The sequence below is a fragment of the Apteryx mantelli genome, chromosome 17 (genome assembly GCF_036417845.1).
Source record: "Apteryx mantelli isolate bAptMan1 chromosome 17, bAptMan1.hap1, whole genome shotgun sequence".
Lineage (NCBI taxonomy): Eukaryota > Metazoa > Chordata > Aves > Apterygiformes > Apterygidae > Apteryx > Apteryx mantelli.
The window spans coordinates 17,456,488-17,474,695 of NC_089994.1; the positions used below are offsets into that span (position 1 = coordinate 17,456,488).

General features: G+C 47.3%; 1 protein-coding gene across 1 annotated transcript; it reads right to left on the reverse strand.

Moving 5' to 3' along the window:
• Positions 1-1,194: 1,194 nt before the first annotated feature.
• Positions 1,195-17,950, reverse strand: BRAP (BRCA1 associated protein). The gene is made up of 12 exons (XM_067306921.1): positions 17,769-17,950; positions 17,360-17,509; positions 16,390-16,591; positions 15,350-15,539; positions 13,535-13,648; positions 12,845-12,993; positions 10,126-10,201; positions 9,356-9,494; positions 8,754-8,863; positions 6,932-7,021; positions 4,908-5,011; positions 1,195-3,626 (listed from the first exon to the last, which is right to left on the reverse strand). The coding sequence occupies exons 1-12, from the start codon at positions 17,848-17,850 to the stop codon at positions 3,266-3,268; spliced, it is 1,767 nt and encodes a 588-aa protein (XP_067163022.1). The 5' UTR covers positions 17,851-17,950; the 3' UTR covers positions 1,195-3,265.
• Positions 17,951-18,208: the final 258 nt, after the last annotated feature.

Consider the following 18,208-nt stretch of genomic DNA (forward strand, 5'->3'; position numbering starts at 1 on the left):
GATGGGTCCTCTCACCACCAAGGTGCAACACTGACACTGCGGAGTCTGGAGTTTGCTGGGCGTTTCGGGCATTACCGAGCTGCACGTGGCGAGCTGAGCACTTGCGTCGCCATACGCAGAATCACTAGTCATTTCGCATTCCTGTTGCCTCTGACAGTCTGCGAATCAGGGACCTGTTGCACCACAGGACCCCGTACGGGGAGAGTGCATCACCCCTTTCTCGCTCCTGCTAGAGCTTGTCCTTTCCGTTACCATCGCACAGCCCTTACGACCAGTGCCAAGCCAGGCTCTGTCCTGGCTCTATTTAATGCCACTCCAGACACCCAACACAGCAGCAGTGGAGACAGCATAACCCCTTTGCTGTTCAGTAGATGGAGAGTTTTCCTTCATGGTTTTAAAAAAGAAAATAAAATCTATTTTAAAGATTCTTAATCATAGCAGGACCTTGGCCAATCTCATCTGTCCGGTGCTTGGGGGAAGTTTTATGCTGCTGCAACCTTTTACTGTCCCGGTGCTAAGTCATTAGCCACAAGTCTGACCAGATGTTTGAGTTGCAGATGTCAAAACTTGACCGCAGGCTGAAGAGGTCTAAGAGACACTGCTTTTTTCAGGTGTCCAGGTGATGGGTGAGCAGGAGGTGTGGACCAGCCTCTGCTGGAAGTTTACCCTTCCCTACAGGCTCCCCGTGTCCTCAAACCTCATCGGCTCCACTTCTGCCCAGCGGCAGGATAAAGAGCACGGTCCCACCCGGGCAAGGACCGCACGGGTCCACAGGTGCAAGCCTCACCCAGCAGCAGCGTGGGGAAGCCCTGTTTACCACAGCAGTGAATAAATGACCGGATGCACGCTTTAGGTCACCTTGCCACCTAGCATGAATTTAGGAGAAGCTGAAGGAGCTCTAAGACTGGGGGTAATTTGGCATCCGTCTTGAGCACAGAAGCATTCATTCAACAAGCCGTGCCTTTCCTGCATGAGCTGCCCCCTTCTCATGAGCCAGAGATAACTGCCCAGCCTTATTAGCTAGCACAGCTTGCTCAGCTGAACCAAACTTCCCCCTAACTCAAACATGACAAAAGACTAGTTTAGACAGCTTTGCCTTTGACTTAAAAGTCAAGGCTTTAAGAACAGGCCACATTTCGTCCTTTTCCCCTGCCATCTCCTCCCTCCACTTCCACTTCAATACACAAACAAAAATACTGTACGCTGTTTTAATTTTTCAATCACATTTTTTGAAAATGAATTCCAAGATACAGTACAGCATCTTAGTGTTCTACATAAAGCAAGCTTTCAGCAAAAGGTAGGAGGATCTTAGATGGTGTAAAAATATATCTTAAATAAAATAGTTTCTATAGGAGAGCAAGCTGTGTTGTATATCTCTAGCTCTTTAGAATATTTTACAGAAGGCAGAGGCCTGGTTGTACAATCCACACACTAGAAAAGAGTTAGTGTACATTCATGCTACAAAGTTAGAAAAGGTAGAAGTTCTGGATGACTGGGGCAGATCTTCAAACCAAAGCAGTGGATGCAATGAGGGCATTAACAAGAGCCACGTATTTCAAAGTAAGGAAGTTTAACGCTTCCCAAAAGAAATAAAACCTGCCAGTCAATAAAGTCATGAAGCAGATTAAATAAAGATTCACCTTACTAGGGTTGTTGTATTTATTGTAACTCATTTCTTTCCATTGGCCAAAAATAATTTCTGTCAATAAAAGACTAGTTGTTTTATTTCTTTGTTCCAGTTTGGAGCTGGCAAGTCGCAGCTGCGTTTTCAGTGTTACGGCCTAACATCAAGGCTGTTCCCACAGCTCTAACAACCGAAAAGGACCATGCTATGATCCGAGAAGACAACTGCAGAACTCCCCCAGCCATTTTTCACAAAGGAGCAGCCTTAAACTCTCAGGCTGCGAGCACAACACAGCAACAAGGACATTCGCTCCTCCAGCCGGGGTAAGACTGTTCCCACTCCAGAGCATCATGCTTGGTATGCCTCCAAAGAGGAAAAAAGCCAGATTTTTCCACAGATTTCCCTTAAGGGGTCTGTGCACCTTTCGGGCAAACAACGCCATGGTTTTGCCAACCAAGATTTTGGATAGAGCCATATTTCAAACCAGAACAGGCAGCACTACGTGATCACAGCAACTGCATACAACGGCTGCATCCGGCAGGGAGGGTCCTGGCGCAGAGCAGCGCGCTCGGCTCCGCGGGCCCAACGTGGAGCGCGGCAGCCCCGCGCGCCGGCGGCTGGCAGCTAGGGCAAAGGCCGAGTACTGGCCCGCAGGAAGCGAATGTGTGAAATGCTGCATTGGTCATTCTCCCCACCTCATTCTGAGGATAGCACTGGAGCATATTCCAACATATTCCTAGTGCAGCTAACAGAGGGAAAGCGGACGCACCCGGCTCTGGGAAGATCAGAGCGCTGCCGCGGCTGTTCATGCTCAGCGTCTACCAGTCTTTGCAAAGAAGGTTCTATTTAACTTAGAGAAATGCCTGAAAAATAACCATGTTAAACAATTTCCAGAGTATAAAGCCTTCCATGCTCTCTGCCCCAAAGGCAGCTAGCACTGGCCTTTTAAAGGCCATCTTTAAAATGAAGAAATAGTAGCTCAGCAAAGTCCCTTAAAGCATTTAATATCCTAGATAGGACCCTTTAGGACTCATTTAGTTTCTTACACCACTAAGATAGTTTGTTTTCCACACCACACTCCTTTTTATTTCCAAACTACAGTCCTACTCCTGCACTAACAGTCCTGCAGTGTCTGGACTGCATATACTAAAAGGAGATGAACACAATCTAATTTACATTGTTCCTTAAATAAAACCACATATTAATTGAGAATACTTGTAATCCACAGAGGTGGGGGAGAAGGACGTGGGAAGCCTTAAACACTGGGTCTAGCCTACAACATCCCCTTAGGGAATGTGATGTTTAACACATGTACACCCCTCCCACCCACACACAAACACCCGCCCCCAGAACAGCACATTCTCCAAGAAGAAAGTCAAATGCATGATAGGAGGGGCTTTGAAAAGGTAGGGAGGCAAAAAGGTCATTAAGATCTGCCTAAAAATAGCTAAATAGTGCAGTGAAATGCTTTTAAATACCACAGACACCTTCGTTGACTGGCAACCAGTTTTATGAGAAGCTCTGAAGACAATTTCTAGCTGAGCTTTACTGAACTGGGTGTTCACAGCCAGAGGCCTGAGAGGCGGCCAGGCCTGCCAGGAGCGTGGCCAGTTTCCATGTGGGAGCAGTATGTTCCGATTCTCATTTGCCCCTCTTACCACGGCCTCTCCTGGAAGATGGTTTGCCCGTACCCCCTGTGGAGGAGCTGGCAGAAGATGCCACTGCAATGTTGATCTGTCCTTCCTGGATCTCTTGTCGGGTCTCAGCTGGGAGGTGATTGATTTTCTGTTGTGTCTCTAAGTAGAACATGACATCCCGCAACTGCTCCTGGATTTCCGAGATCTGCAGGTCCTTCTGTTCGCAGGTTTCCTTTAGCACTCTCTCCTCCTCCTTTAGTTTGTTCTGAAGCAAGGCTTGATTCGCTCGCAAACACTTATTCAGTTCTTGCTCCTCTTTCAGTTCATTGGAAAGTTTAGCCACTTTGTTATTCAGCTGAGAGCACCTTGCAGAGAGAAGCACAAGTCAGGGGAAAAAAAAAAAAAAGTGCAATACACCTAGATCGGACATTACTGCCTCCTTTTTACTTTCAGTCCTTAGGGCAGCTGACCCCAGCTGTCCTCAGCCCCACCAGGACCGCTCAGGACTTGAGCGGGGCCTCCTGGCAAAAGTTGGGGAAGGGGTAAAAACAGACCTAACACAAAAGGACTTCAAACCCCTCCAGGAATTTTCTATCCAGCATTAGGCCTGCCGACACCGGCTTGCCTGCATGTGTTACCTGCACATGGAATAAAGTGTTGTGGGAGCAGAATCCCAGCTTTGTCACTCAATCTGCATAACCCAGGAGAAACCTTTCCCTCGCGAGTTAGGCAATCCCATCTGGTACCAAAGGCCACTAGCGCAGGCAACAGATGGGATCTGGCGGGAGGATGGGACTGTAACCTTGAACGTGCATTTGCAATTGATGGAATAGGTGCCAAAGATGATACAGAGATTATATATGGTCCTTAGAGAGCTAAGGAGAGTTGGGGAACTTCCAGATCCTGATTCCCACCACACTCTGAATACAAGACCCTGATGATATCACTTCACTCAGAAGCAAGATGCTCCCACAAGGAGATCAGCAGCACCATGTTACACAGACGGTGCTTCCCTGCTCCTATCAACAGCCCAGTGCTTCTCCCCTGAAAGCTTGCTGGCATCTTACGCAGGCTGCTTTCCACTCAGCAAGGTGAGCTGCAGGAACCACAGCTCCCTAGCTCGGGCTCCCAGCTACAGCCAGGACTGATGGAGAGGCAGCAGTGCTAGGGGGCTGGTGGTCCAGCAGGAAGAGACCATGCAAACCCACCTACGGAGCTGGAATGCACCCAACCACTCAGTCCCCATGCCTGACATCCTTCATCTAGGCACCTCAACATCTACATAATTCTCTGTGCTGGGTGAGACGCCTCTGCTGGGCTGCCTTTCCTCTTTGGAGGATGTAACCTCCAATTGCAAAACAGACTGGTGTCTACTTCTGAGCAGGCAGAGGAAGAGAAAGGTTTTCCTGAATGCTGACTATGCAGACCGTGTGAAAAGAGCCAAGATCCCCAAAGCTGCATTCCACTCAACAGGCACATTCGTAAACACCCACAGAAATGGGAGCTTTTTTAAAATAAGCTGGGCTCTCAAAATTGTTTAAATAGCTCAAAATTGCACAGCAATAGCAAGATTTTTTTCCTTTTTTGGATGCGAATGTGTAGAGTTTTAATGGCTGCATGCAACTAAACCTGGCAGCGGTACCCACTTCCTTTCGACAGACTGCTTTTCTTTGAGCAAGTCATTCAGCCTCTGTTCCAGACTGTCACACTTCTCAATGGTCTCTTTAAATTTGGTCTTCATGTTGTTAATCTAAAAACAAACACACAGACATTTCAAACAGATCAAAGTCCTGTGCACTTTCATTATGACATTCATTTTTCTGGAGAGGTTTCTAGACTTTGACCAATTACTGTACCCAGGTAAGCAAAAGTTCACATGAGTGAGAAGAGCGAGTGCTGCCAGTTTGGATTAAAACCCTCTGTGTTACGCTTTGCAGTTACCCCAACAAGAACCATGTTGCCGTGGAAGTTGCTCATACAGAACAGCAACTCAGGCTGCAAAATGTGCCAAGGGATTCCATTCAAAAAAGGCTGCATCAGATCTGTAACTTTTTATCTACTGCAGTTCAGCATTCATTTAGCCATTCTCTCAGATATTTTCTTCATCTGCCAGCAAACTTAAGTTTTCATCCTAGGGCTTTATAATAGAAGGCTTTCGCTCATTTTAAACTAAACCTCATATAATCATGGTCAAAGTCTGAAAATGAACACGCTATTTCTGTCAGCATTGACTCAGCAGTCTGCTGTCATAAGACAGTGACCTACTGACATGAATACCTTAGTCATGCAAAATGCAAACAGAAACACATATACATTGGCTTCCTCTTCCCCTCTATTACAAAACTAGAGACCATTACTGCTGAAGAATTATGCTCCAGTCCTCTAGGCATTACGCAGAACACATGAAAACCTGTTCTGACACAAGACTTAGCAGATTTATAGACAGAAATACCCCTTTCCCCTATAATGATGTCAAAAGCACGCTTGCATGTACTGGTGACAGGAGTCAAAAGGAAAAACGCTTTCCTGGAGGAGCAATCTAGATAAATGTCAGTGGCAGCACACACACTGTCCCCAACGATGCCAGAGCAGGTTTTAAGCCTTCCGGCCTTAATCACTGAATGTTTATGCAGCTGATGGTTAATTCGGGGAAGTAGCCCAAGCAGTGATAATGGAGTACACTGCATAGTGGCGCTGATCCAGATGAGACTTGCATGGATAGAATGCCATGAATAAATTGTAAGAGTCTTTAAGCATAAAACAACATTTAGGGCATTTATCGTAGTTGTTTCAGTTTAAGATTGGTTGGTGGATCGTGTTTCCTGGTCATGTGCAAGATGATTTTTACTACAGCTTTTTCTTTTATAGGCATTTGCATAATATTTCTGGGACTGTTCTTTAAACTAGGGTTGATCACTATTTTGATGGTATTAGAGGTCATGCTTTCTACGTTTAGGATGCCACTTAACTGCAGAGAGTAAGTGACTAATTAGAAGTCACGCAGACAGTTCAGTTAAGGACTCAAGTGCAAGTCCTGACTCACTTAAAACCTAGTTAAAAGGATCTACATAGAGTGAAAAGCATTAAAGGTATTCTCACTGAATTTTTACTCATGACATTTTGAGGCCATCCTGCCTACAGAATGCATTATAGTAGCAGACTCTAAACTTTTCCCAAAGGGTGATGAGGGGGCACAGGAAGATCGCAAAGAAAAGGAAAATCAGTATGTGTTTGGTGCAGAAAGACAGCTTCCACTTTCTGCATCCAGGCAGATTAGAGTCGCACTGTCTATGCTACACTAACCTTCCCTAGAGATACACTTCAGCATGAGACAGACTGGATCAGCAAGCAGGGATCCTGCAGCAGCACAGACTTGTTTTCACCACTGCTGCAGTTTCCCGAGCACCACATGCAAGTCAGCCTTCAATCTAGGTGGCAATCTACCTACTTCTGCACCACTGAGCAGCAAATTGCCAGATCTGAACGCTGAGATAAGGGCTACACCTTGGAGCCAATTTTCTCAGCTGGAAGTGAAACAGGCTACGCGAGGCTACATCGCGCAGAATTCGGGCTCTAGGAAGGACTGACTAGCTCCATCTCCCATTTAAGTTAATGATGTCCAGGGGCCTGTTTCAGCAGAGCTGTCACACAAGCCCAGAGCAGAGCTCACCTCTTCAGCAGTGTCCTTTTCTATCCGGACGATCTTGTTTTCCCAATAGATCCGTTGCGATTCCAGCTGGCTTGTTAGCAGATATGAGTACTATGATCACATAACACACACACAACGGTCAGCTTTTTCAGAAGAGTGGCTATGCTGATTAAGACGACAAAAGGGCTCCAATACCAAAGTCAATTTAATCAAATGAAATTGAGCATAGAGGGCATTCTGAACATGCATCTGCTAGATATGTAGTTTGCATGTATTTCACCAATTCAGTTTAAAAATCAAAACACTTTAAATCAAATCACTTCACTTAAAAGTAAAGTAAAGCCTTTTGAGCACAACAGCAAGGATCAAGTGAGAATCCCCCCCAAGCTATACCCAATATCATGCTAAGTACTTTTTAAAACAAGAGACAGATTTTTCTTTATAGTAGCAATAAGCCTCTAGAAGTTTTACACTCCACAGAAAAATGAAACATCAACCATCCCTATCATGAGGGCCTGAAATTTCAAAGGCCGAGTTGCTGAGTTCTCCATCCACTGCCCAAAACCCAGGGGAGAAGGGTAAACGCACATCTCTAGCTTGACTGGAAGAGCATCTTTGGAAAAGCATCTTCAGCTGTGTACAAGTATTCTCAAGTATTGTTCTCCAAAAAGGATGGCTCATTCCAATATTATTTTGGCATCTGAACAAGGATATAGTGCCTTACATCCCCTCTCTTCCCTCTTGGTTCTGCAGTTGACTTATGAGGATGTGGGAAAATGCGACCATTTCTCAACATCAGGCTAATAAGCACCAAATTAGGCCTTCACTTTAGAATTAAATGAGTAAAAAAAGCTGTGAACATTCTCAGTAATATCAGAGACCAAAAAACAGACTGCAAAGTCCACTCTCTGCAAATATTTAGATCTCATAAGCTAGATAGAGAGGTATTTTACATACTTTAAGCACCAGGTTCCTAAAAGTAAGGGTTAAAAATAGCTGATTTAGCCTTTAAGTATAACTCAGAAAATTCATGGAAAAGCAAACAAGGACTTTTTTGAGCAGTAAGTTTACAGAGGCTGGTCTCTATGTTTTGCTCCTCCTCAGACTCACTTATGTCTGATGTGGCTGAAATCACGTTGCAGTATATCCCTCAGTAGAGCAGTAATTTGAGTTTCTCTTAAGATAGATCACTGGCAGGGAAAAAACACCACACATGGACCTTTGTTTTTGAGGCCTCCACACTTCTAGTTTGTGTGAGAGAAGCTGGCCAACAGGTACCAAAAAACCCCCATCTGTTCAAGGGAAGGGAGCAGAACAAGGCTGTTATCACACAAGCTTCCTCTGGGAGCCAGGGTAAGCACACAGCTATGGATTCCTGCACATCTGCTCTGTTTACAAGCAAAACCGCTCGTACTGACAGTTCCGTGCGTATCCTGGGCTCTTAAGCCAAGTCAAAGATCCACTAAGGCTAGGAAAGTGCTGGTGAGCGAGGCTGGGCGCTCAGACCGTTCCTCACTCCACCGACCTCAGTGTTTGCAGCAGAGCAACTGGCTAATCTTCAGCCTGCTAGTGCACACAGGATGAGATTGCAGCCAGCTTACTCTTAGCTGCATTGGCTCTGCAGAGCCCAGAGGAGTTGGGGGGGCAGGGGGGAGGGAGACAGGGAGACGAGAAAACAAAACAAAGTAAAAACATCCTGCTTCTGCCTGAAGATGATTGCCTACATGCAGGGAGCAGATCTGCTGCATAAGCTGATGTCATTTTCCTGTAGTCATATCTGGATTTGAAACATTTCATTTGACACAGCAGCACAACGCAGAGGCCAAAGAGCCAAAATATTTACCTCTAGTTGTAAGGCATCAATTTTCTCTTCCTGACACATATCTCCCTCACACTCATACTGAACTATCTTCCCATCAGTTTTACTTGCAACCAGTCGATGGACATAGTTATCTGAAGAGAGAAAATTCATCCAAAGGGAGTTTTAGTTTATCACCACCCAGGTTGACACCAATGGAAATACTTTATGCAGCACAATTAACCATGCAGACTGCTGCAACAGCATATTAGTACGGCAGGAAGCCAACAACAGATGTATTTGTTATTTAGCAGACTTCACATAGAGACCTTACAGGATATTTATTACAACAGCCCATTCTCATACCTCAGGGCAAATTGATGGAAAGGGAGCAACAAACACATTCCACAGAGGCTACAGGACCAACCAGGTTCATTATGGAATCTCATTCTCCCTCCCCCATCTGGTACAGTCCCACAAAAGCTGCTATTAGAGAGGCAATGGATGTTCCCAAAAGACAAGATATTAGTGCAGATGCAAACCCCTTTATCTCCAAGAAAGCTCTATTGCAAGTGCTCTTACAAGGGGTCTCAAAAGCCGTTTTACAAACAAGGTTGTCCTACAAGAGGGGAAGAGAGACCACTTACCTCCAGCATAATCCCAGACTCTGTGGTTGGTCAGCTGCATTGCATAGGTGTGCTGGGTCTCCTCAAAATGTTTGTAAGCGTGTCGACTCACATACCGGCCACAGCCTATGTGCCCGCATATTAAACAGATCCAAAGGTTCTGTCAACAGAAGGAACAAGCCCTGTACATACAATACGGTCAGGCAGTGGTACCAGAGCTTTGAGAAAGTGGGATCAAGGACACTGATGTCCTGCTGCTGCTGTGTATTTCCAGCCACTGTCTTAGAAAGCGAACAGCATTTGCTTCTCCTCCTCTTTGAAGCCTCACTCAGATTAAAGGCTAAAGAAAAGGAGTACCTGCTCATTCATGCCAATTATAAGCCTGCAGGTGCCAGGCACTTTGATACTAGCACAAGCACAGACGGAAGAATGGCCTTGATTAATGAACAAGGCAGCACAGCAGGAACATGAAAGCAAGCTCTGAAGAACACAGACCAAAACTTCTCATTGTTAGTTTAGCCCCCTGCTATCATACGCATCTAATCACACAAGCTCTGATCAGCTTATACGCTAGTATGTCTCTAAGAATTGGAAACATTTATCAGAACAGGAAAACCTGGGTGGTAATATCCCTTCCCAGTACTTATTCTAACTCAAGAAGAAAGCAGATACATCACTGACTGGTAAAAATCAGTCCAACAGCAGCCACAGAATTCACCCCCAAAGCAACTAGAGCAGCAGCGCAGTCAAATCTAGTCTAGATCTCACTCACCATCCACCCACCCACTTACTTCTTGAACTCCACACTCAAAACACTTGTTCTCTTCCACTGGCTCAGGGGTTTGGCAGTATCTGCAGACAGGACACCTAGAGGGCAATAAGCATCATGATTAGACACAAGGAGCTCTATCTTAATATTATGGTAATTAAAAATAGAGCCAGAGATCTCAAAATGAATACTTTACGCAGTGGGACACTCCCTACACACACGCATCTTTCAGCTCTCATTTTCCCAACTCAAATTTGTCTCCATTCCACACAAGTCTATTGTTTTTAAGCCAGGAAATGACAGAACAAGTATTGATTCTTCCAAAGCCATTCCATGGTCTCAGTTTGACCTGGTTTTGCTGCAGTCCAGGTGATGAGAACAGCTGCAACCTAGAGTAGCAGTGGGGCTGCCAGTGACCTTGCGCCCTGTAAGCACAAAAGCAATGGCAGAGCTCAAGAAACACTGCTCTGCCTCAGCTGCAAGCACTGCAAGGAACACCTGTACACATGCCTAAACATTGCTTCTCCACACTGCTGCCAACTGACATCTTCAGTTGAGAGCTATGATCATAACGATCACCTTGGTCTTTGAGGAGGACAGCTGAGAAGGCAGGAGCAAACTCAGTGCTCTAGTGAAGCAAGAAGTATGCAGAAAGTGAAGGTTTTTCTAGCCTTCTCATTAGATGAAGGCAGTCCAATCGTAAAAGGAAAAGGCCTCTCATCACCACTTTATTTCTTAGACATCCTCCATTATCTACAGGGTTTTGTGGAGCAGTTACACATTGTTGTGGAAAGATGCTGCAACTACACACTGCTGAGACAGCCAAGTAAGAGAGGGAGGTTCCTACACTTTGCAAAAATAGTCTGGTACTTAAAACATCCCTCAGAAAATGAGAGCTCTAGCTTCAGTTTCATCCCTACCCCAAGGGATTCAGCTTCAGCCCTTCCATTAAAATGTCCCATAACCGCTGCCTAGAAGAATCAGTAGCAGGCACCCTGCTATCATTTCTCATGAAACTATAACACTGTGCTGTCAGAAACACAGAAGACCCAAGACCAGAAGGAACCTTTGTCCAGATCCTAACCACCAGAAGACTCAGCTAGGGAGGGAGGTAACCCAGGATCTGGATTCTGCTGCCAGGACTGCTCATGTATTTTTCATTAGCTGCTGGATAAGCTATAGAAGTAATCATGGGAGTGGACATTTGCATTGCAATAAGCTTCCTAGACAAATTCATGTGCTTACAGTCTCTGGGGTGCCTAAGCAAAGTGGGCAGGAATTTTATTCTACTATTCTCCTGGATTGGGAGCTTAAGTTCTTCTTAAGGTTTATATTAATTATTTAAGTGCTGCTTTGAATCTTTTCCTACACTGGCTAAGCTCCACTGCTCCAAATTTAAACTGGTTTTGATTTATGGGGCAAAGCAGCCAATAAACTAGAATAGCTACAAATGCTAGAAATCCCACTGAGGTTCTGTTACTGTGGCTTACAGGTGATACACAAAGAGAGGGTTAAAGTTTCCCTCCTGGTCTATCCGCTAGTCAGACAGCCAGTGGTACTGGTAACAAAGAAGAAAACACAGTGAAGATAGGGCTCCAGTCCAGCAACCTTCTGCTGCAGTATCTGTGACTGCCTGATGCGTAGTAAAGCGGCAAACAGTGTCCAGAAGAATGCAAAACACGCACAAGCGATAGAGCTCTTGACTAGCACTGAGTGCTGCTGCAGAAGACTTAGACACATTGAAACATCCAACTAAGGGAACGTGCAGAACAGTGAGAGCAAGAACAGGAAAGAGTTTGCAGTAGAGCGAAGAGCAGCTTTAAGGACAAGTGGGTGTTTTGCTAGTAAAGTTAACCGGCCTGTTAACATCTCAATTAACCCTTTCATGGATCTTCTCAGCATCTCACATTGTGATCAGGATCTAGACGAGCCCAGTGAAGACTACTGGATGGGCCAGTAGGTGCCATTACTGACAGGACAAGTCACACCTGCAAGCACACAGCTTCTGCTGGACCAGAGCACGGACACAAGTCAGACCCTCAGCACTGCCCTGTGCCAGAGGGTCTCAGTGGGCCAGAGAGACAGGCCAAGCCACCCCAGGACACACGGCTTCCCACTGCTCAGCCTGCACCCACCTTCTGCAATAGTGCCTGCTTAGAGCAGCTCCCTCCCCTTCCCACTTTATGGAGTGATCTTGCCATCATCCCTTCTTCCCCTGCCTCCCTTCTATCTCTCACTCCAGTCCTGTCTCCTTGCACAGCCTGCTCTAGCCCAACTCTTCATCCTTCTGAGTGTCTAAGTGAGACAGGCAGGACTGCTGCCCCGAGGGGTTCCCCAGGTGTCCCTAGGCTCCAGTCAGCTGTGGAGATCCACCTAGAGCACAGCCTCAGCTACGCCAGGGGAACCCAGTGATCAAATGGACACGAAAGACTGAGTGAAATAGCATTGCATGCAGATGCAGCCCTGTTTGCTCCAGTATTTCTATCCTATAGTATTTTAAAACTATCTGCATTGCTCTGCAACAGCCCTGTTGCCTTAGCAGCGAGGCCCGCAGGAAACTTTGTCCAATTACTTTTGGCTGGGAGATTTCTCCCCGAAAGTCCATTAATGGAGAAAAGGAACATTAGAGCTCGCAGTAGTTCCTGCCGCCATGCTCAGATGAGCAGAACCAGTCTTGTCAGCATGTAACCACCACACTCAAAGCAGGGCTTTAGATGTGGAAACAAACAAAAGCCTCTTACGTGGTGTCCTCCCACCGCTGCAGACACTGGCTGTGAAAGCTGTGGTTACACAGCGTGGTAAGGATCCCGTTCACAGACTCATCCATCCTCTCCAGGCACACTGTGCACTTTGGGAGCTCTGTCAGATCCATTACAGGCAGGCTGGCCCCCTTCAAAAGAAAAGGCAGAGACAAATTGCTCAGCATCCTCCAATCACCATAAATTAAGCACACACATTAGAATGAATCTTAAACTTCTCTCTCATTACTCCTGGCACTGGGGTGCCAAAACATTCCTAGGCATTCCTGTGAATCTACAAAGGGGTTAGAAATTTCCCAGATGCAAAAGGAAAGTGAACTACGACACATTTAACAGACCACATCCTCCTCACCACACCACAGGCTCAGTGTGGCTGCTGCACCTGCAACCAGCCCGATTCAGTTTTCTGGATTCATCAAATCTACTGCACGTGGCAGGTTTAGATTAGAGACACCGCAGCAGTGAGCCATGAAGCCCATAAAGTCACCGAACAAACTCTCTCAGGTAGAAACAAATGGGAAATGAGCTTTGGATTGATGTTAAGCAGTTTTTACAGTGTCCTGCCCAGTGCAAAATAATCCTGTTAAAACTCTCTCAAGTCCAGGGGAAAAAACAAACAAACAAACCCCAATACAGACCAAAAAACCCACCAAAATACCCCAAAACACTTACATCTTCTGATTTGAAGACTTCAGCCCTTTCCACATACACCAGCTGGCAAACATCTTCCTCTATCGAGTTGAACTGCCGACCATTGCACGCCATATAAAAGCTATCCGCATCAGCCTATGCATAAACCAAGGGAAGCTGGTCAAAAAGAGAAAGCTTTGCAGCTGATACTACCAAGCAAGAAGAGGAGGAATCTGCTGCATCCTCTCTTCCCCACTCCGCCAAGTCCCATGATATCAGAGGAGATATTTCAGAGAGTCAGCTCCTGCCAGCAGGCATTGTGTCTTCACGCTGGGTTTAATGCCATTTTCTACCACTTGAAGTCAAGAAATGAAGTTCACAGCAGTGACGGCTACTCTGATATTTGAATACTCAGCAGCAATAATGGGCTTCTCTCTTCAGCATCAGCTTTGCCCCTCATCAGCAATTTCAGTGCATTTGCAAAGCAAATATGGTGTCTTTGCAAAAAAAAACCTTAAAAACATGGGATGAGAGGGCCACATTCCAGGACACAGATACTTGCGTCAGGGAAAGTAACAACAATTTAACTGTGGGAAGGGATCCATTTCACTGGGAGCAATTCAGGCATGCTCTGAACCATCCCTGAGAGTCAGCTGCAAAGAGGCAGAATCAAAACAAAACCTGCCAAACGTGTCATCCATATTCACTCAGTGACCTACCCAAACCCTATCTCTAGCAAGTGATCCCACAAGAGGCAAGCGAGCTGACTGCCAGGTTCCCATATTCCTAGCTGTCCCAGCCAGGTGCGTAAAGGCCCATGAGACAGGCTTTTGCTACCTGCAGAGACAGCCATCGGGGTCAGTGGGGAACAGGGCTTCAGAGAGTTTCCTAAGACCCAGGAATTTAGAGTGAATTGACTACAAGTTTATGGCTTTGCTGCAAAGCAGTGCAGCACTAGATATTTGCCCAAAGTTGATACAAAGCGATATACAAAAATGCATCCTTGTGTCAACAGTACATAATACAGAACACATACAAGTACTGCATTTTCACAAAAGCCATGGGAAATATCTTATGTAGCATTCGTGGCTGAGGGAAGTGCTGACCAAACCATCTCCACAACCCCAGAATATTTTGTTTGCAGCTGGGAGAAAGGAAGGTACAAATGAGAGGGTCCACGCAGGAACTGGTGGAGGGAATGCCTAAAGCAATGTAATTCAGGAAGACCTGCGAGCAGCAGTGGGATGTCTAGTTACAAATGCATCCCTTAGACTCAGCTTTCGGGGATACTGCCCTTTTCACACTATATCAGCAGTGGCTGGGAGACCACCCAGCTCCTCAGAAAAACTGGCCAAGACTTTTCAAAAAGGCAAGCAAAGCCCAACTGGCTGGATTCCTTCTGTTCATCACAGCACAATGTATCGCTCTCTTTGTGAACATGCAGAGATGCATGCTGTCCTCTTCTTACTCTTTTTTTTTGAGAGTAGAAAGAACATATTATGCAGAGTATTAAACTCAAGGGGCACACTGACCTCTGAGGCAGCAGAGAACAGGGTTTGTCTACATATCCTTTATATATATATATATATATATATGTATGTATGTATTTTTTAAATATCTGCCAGCAAGAAATAGGATAGACAGAACATGACAGACACTTGCTTCCAGTTCAAAGTGTGGATCTAACCCCAGTCAGCAGCAACAAGAAAGAGCTGGGCAATAGGACAGGCCTGTTTCTCAGCAGGTAAAGTGCAATCTTGGCTAACAGCAGGCCAGTGAAGCCAGAGAGCACCCCCAAACAGCAGCTATATGACACTGTGGCACCCCTTTCATGACAAAGGGATCTCTGGCTCTTACCTGCGAGCTAAACTTTATCAGCACCATGTACTGGTTTGGAGTAGAATCTCTGATGATTTTCATATGCTCAATTACTTCATAGAAGGAGGCCACAAACTTCATCAGGTCATGACTGGTCATTGTAGCAGGGACTGTGAGGATGCACAGCATGGCGCTGCGCCTTACGTCTTCTTTTAAGGAGGTCATCTTGCTGATAAGACAACAGTTAGACAACTTCACGTCATTTCACAGGGAGGACAAAGGCACAACTGGATACATCACACTTCCAACAACTGCGGTTCTTAGAATAATTTTGTTGGTAACCTCAATCCTCTTTTACATACTTGTAAATATTAAGAAAGAGAAGCAAGGGGTTGTGTAAGTGTCTAAAATACCCATACGGAACTATTCCTCTTTAGCAAAGGATTAAAACGGGCAGCTCCAAAAAACAATGGTATTGTCAGGAATAATTCGACATCTGTTTTTCTATAGAAACAGTTGAAGTTGGCAAGCCACAGATGCTCATAACTATTCCTAGAATGAGTGAGCAATGCTTGTTATTATTTCAAATGCCCATTTTGTGTCTCCTGATAGCATTCAGGAAGGTCTGAAATGGAAGTTCTCATGCAATTATAAGGGAATGGTGTGGAATTGTAATCCCTGAAATAAGGGATGAAATCTCCAGCTTTGGATAGCTTATTAGGCCTGCAGCCAAGATCCTAGAGGTCACAGTTTAACCGTGGGATCCCTCAAGAAGCTGCTTTCAAACATCATCTTTCAGGAACCAGCATTTGTCATATGTTCTTACGGCCAGCCCCTGGCACGAGCACTCTCTACCCAGAGCGGCGTCACCACAGCCGGGAGACCTGAGCCAGCCTCAAGTTCTACCATTAATGCAAGGCACCGCCTGCCATCGCAGGTGAAAAGTCACCCTTCCTGTTTGTCCCTGCTCAGCTGGCTCAGGAGCCAGAGCCCTCAGGTGACCAACTCACCCTTCTGGATGGTGGCATGATTCAGGAGCCCTGTTCCCACTACAGCTACAATTAGTCAAGCAGTCTTACTTTGTTTTGTACAGATGCATAATGCCATGAACTATTTCAACTGATGGATTCCCGCTGAAGAAGGAAATCTGGTCAGGGAGCTGTTTTGAAGGCGAGTCTGGAGCAGCCTCACGCTCTTTACTTTGATCGTCATGTTTATTTTTGTCCTCGGCAGATGTAGCCTCTGAAGATTTTCTTCCTTCCATGGCAGCTTTTGTTTCATCTTTTACAAATCAAAAGCTTTCAGATTACTAACCGCACATCAGAAACATCTACTGTTCTCTAAGCACAGCCTGCATGTACACAACAGCACTCTGAGAAGTCAAATTACATCCTGGAAAGCAGCAGAAGCATACACCTCTAATCTTTGCTGTTCCAGGGGAGTCTCAGGAGCTGCCAGACACCTGGTGAGAGCCCCTGGCAGGACCCCAGTGCTGCGAAATCAGCTAGGCAAGTTCTGTACTGGGCCAGGCTAAATCCCAGCAGACACTGACACAAACACAAAGGAACGAGGGCAGGTTTGCGGAGCACGGGCAAGGCGAGCCACGCAGCCGCGTGCTAGTCCTTCTCCTCTGCTTTGATGGCAACTCTGACAGGACTTGGCATTGCTGTCCTTAAGCTTCCCACTTATCAGGGAAGGTAATGTCTGTAGAGCTGAAACGTTTGACTCCTATGGGCCAGGCAGCACAGCCCAAAATAAATTAACACTTTACTTAGTGAGAAAAGTTTGTGAGGAAGAACCAGCTTTCCTATCCAGTCCCCAGCACACACTCCTTAACTTCTCCAGTGTTTCTTAATATGGATGACTAAGGACCTGCAAATGCAGCAGCAGTTTTATCAATCCAAGACTCCTAAGACAGTTGTTACCCACAGGACCTGATGCCTGGGGAAGCATCCTGCTTCCTTTCCACACTAAGGGGGAGCTTTATAAAAGCAGTGGGCAACACCCACAGACCCCAAACCCAGCACTTCCACCCCACGAGGCTGGTACCTGGCCGGGGCTGGATGGTCTCGATGATCACGTCGGTCATCTCCCTGCGGCCGAGGTGCTGATGGAGGATGGCTGCCCGCTCCCCAGGGCCCTTCCCCTCCAAGCAGGCGGGGACAGCCGCCCCGGTGCTCTCCGCGGCCATCTCCGGAGCTGCGCAGGGAAGAGAGAGCTTGGCACGGGCCGGCGGGAGCAGAGCCTCGGCGCTGGTGGCAGCGGGACCCACCGGGGGCAGCGGGACCCTGATACCCCCACGGGGACCCAAACGCCGCGACCGCCCCCCCCCCACCGGGACCTCGGAAAGCGCACTGCCCCCCCCCCCCCCCCCGCTGGCACGGCCGACCCGCACCCCGGGCCCGGTCCCCCGGCGGGAGCGGACCGGACCGGACCGACCGGGCCCGGACAGACTCACCGGCCGCGCTGTAGGCGAAGCCGCCGGGCAGCGGCGAGTGCTCGGCCAGCTCCAGCCGGATCACCACCAGGGACACGCTCATGGGCCCGGGCACCGCGGGCCGCCGCCGCCGCCGCCGTAGCGCTCCGAGGCCAACGGAGAGGAGGCGCCACTTCCGCCTCGCGCACCTTTACCCTCTGACCCCGGCGGGGTCACGCCGGCGCCGTCGTGACGTAGCGCCGGCGACGCAGCGGCCGGAGAGCGGGGAGGGGAGGGGAGGGGAGTGGGGACTGCGAGCTGGGTCCGGCTGCTCCTCGCGCGACTTCCAGGCCTGTTCTCGCGAGACTTGGCGGCGGCGGGGGTGGGTCAAAGGGCACTGAAGCCCTGCCCTCTTCCTGGCAAGGCAAGGCCCGGCGGGGGGCGCCGGGGGCCGGGGAGGGCCCGGAGGGGACGTACGTCCC

Excerpts from the sequence above, each read along its gene's own strand:
- BRAP (XM_067306921.1), bottom strand. The coding sequence starts at position 17,850 with ATGAGCGTGTCCCTGGTGGTGATCCGGCTGGAGCTGGCCGAGCACTCG. Across the intron at positions 16,592-17,359 it reads GACCATCCAGCCCCGGCCAG|ATGAAACAAAAGCTGCCATG; the intron begins GTACCAGCCTCG and ends GATTTGTAAAAG. Across the intron at positions 15,540-16,389 it reads ATGCATCTGTACAAAACAAA|CAAGATGACCTCCTTAAAAG; the intron begins GTAAGACTGCTT and ends TTGTCTTATCAG.